This window comes from Cicer arietinum, unplaced genomic scaffold (assembly GCF_000331145.2).
Source record: "Cicer arietinum cultivar CDC Frontier isolate Library 1 unplaced genomic scaffold, Cicar.CDCFrontier_v2.0 Ca_scaffold_6324_v2.0, whole genome shotgun sequence".
Taxonomy (NCBI): Eukaryota; Viridiplantae; Streptophyta; class Magnoliopsida; order Fabales; family Fabaceae; genus Cicer; species Cicer arietinum.
The window spans coordinates 4320-5190 of record NW_027339971.1 but is presented as its reverse complement, the minus strand read 5'-3'; the positions used below and the strand labels follow the sequence as shown (position 1 = coordinate 5190).

Below are 871 nucleotides of genomic sequence, written 5' to 3'. Positions count from 1 at the left end.
ACAATATCCACTATGCACACCAACCATCAAAATGGTCTATATAGAGAAAGTCAATACTTGCTTCATTTATTTTGAAGATACTTTTCCTTGGTTGATTTTCGTTTTTCTTTTGATTGCAGACTACAAAGAGGACAGTTCCTTTCCTGTTTGTTAGGGGAGATGGGGTGATATTGGTTTCCCCGCCACTGAGGACTGCATGACATGGACTGATGATGAACTTTGTATTATAATCATTTTAATGACAACTATCACAAAAATTGTATAACTTCTTAACTAGTGACGTCATTGCTTATGATTAGACTATCTTCAATTGGCATGTTTGCTAGTGTTGTCTGCTAAAACTTTCAGTTTTTGTATTCTCCTTTTAGCATGAGAATCATGGCATGCTCTTGAACAAGGCTTTTGGCTGCAGCTTGGAGCTGTTGTTACATATTAGTGGCTCCATAAGATTAAGGAATGATTCTTGATTTGGTGTATTTTATTTTTCCACTTTTAATTACATGGGTGATTTTTTGAACTCTTGATCTGGTGTACTCCTCCAAAGTCTGGATAAGGTTTTAAAAAGGTTTTTTTAAAAAAAAAATTGAGAAATGTATTTTGTTTAAGAATTTTGTTAGTTTTTAAAACATATCTCAATATTATAAAAAAATGAAGCATAGTGGGATGGGCAGGCTGCCATTCGTGATTTGATGATAGAGATATATGAAGGCTGAAGTTTATTACTCAAATTTTTTTTTTTTTTTTATATTCAAAATTATGTTTAAAGAATTTTACTTTTCATTAATTATGGTTAAATATAAGTAGATGTAATCTTGATAAAAATGCTTTTGGTTGGACCGAATTTACATTACCGGAACTGATGTTTGGGAGA

General features: G+C 31.8%; 1 protein-coding gene across 1 annotated transcript in view; it reads left to right on the top strand.

Annotated features, from left to right (window-relative positions):
• LOC101510224 (sm-like protein LSM3A) overlaps nucleotides 1-454 on the top strand; it is a 2356-nt gene extending 1902 nt beyond the window's left edge. The window contains 1 exon segment of the mRNA NM_001364955.1: nucleotides 120-454. Coding sequence (NP_001351884.1) covers nucleotides 120-200 — 81 coding nt within the window. The 3' untranslated portion in view covers nucleotides 201-454.
• The last annotated feature ends 417 nt before the right edge of the window (nucleotides 455-871 follow it).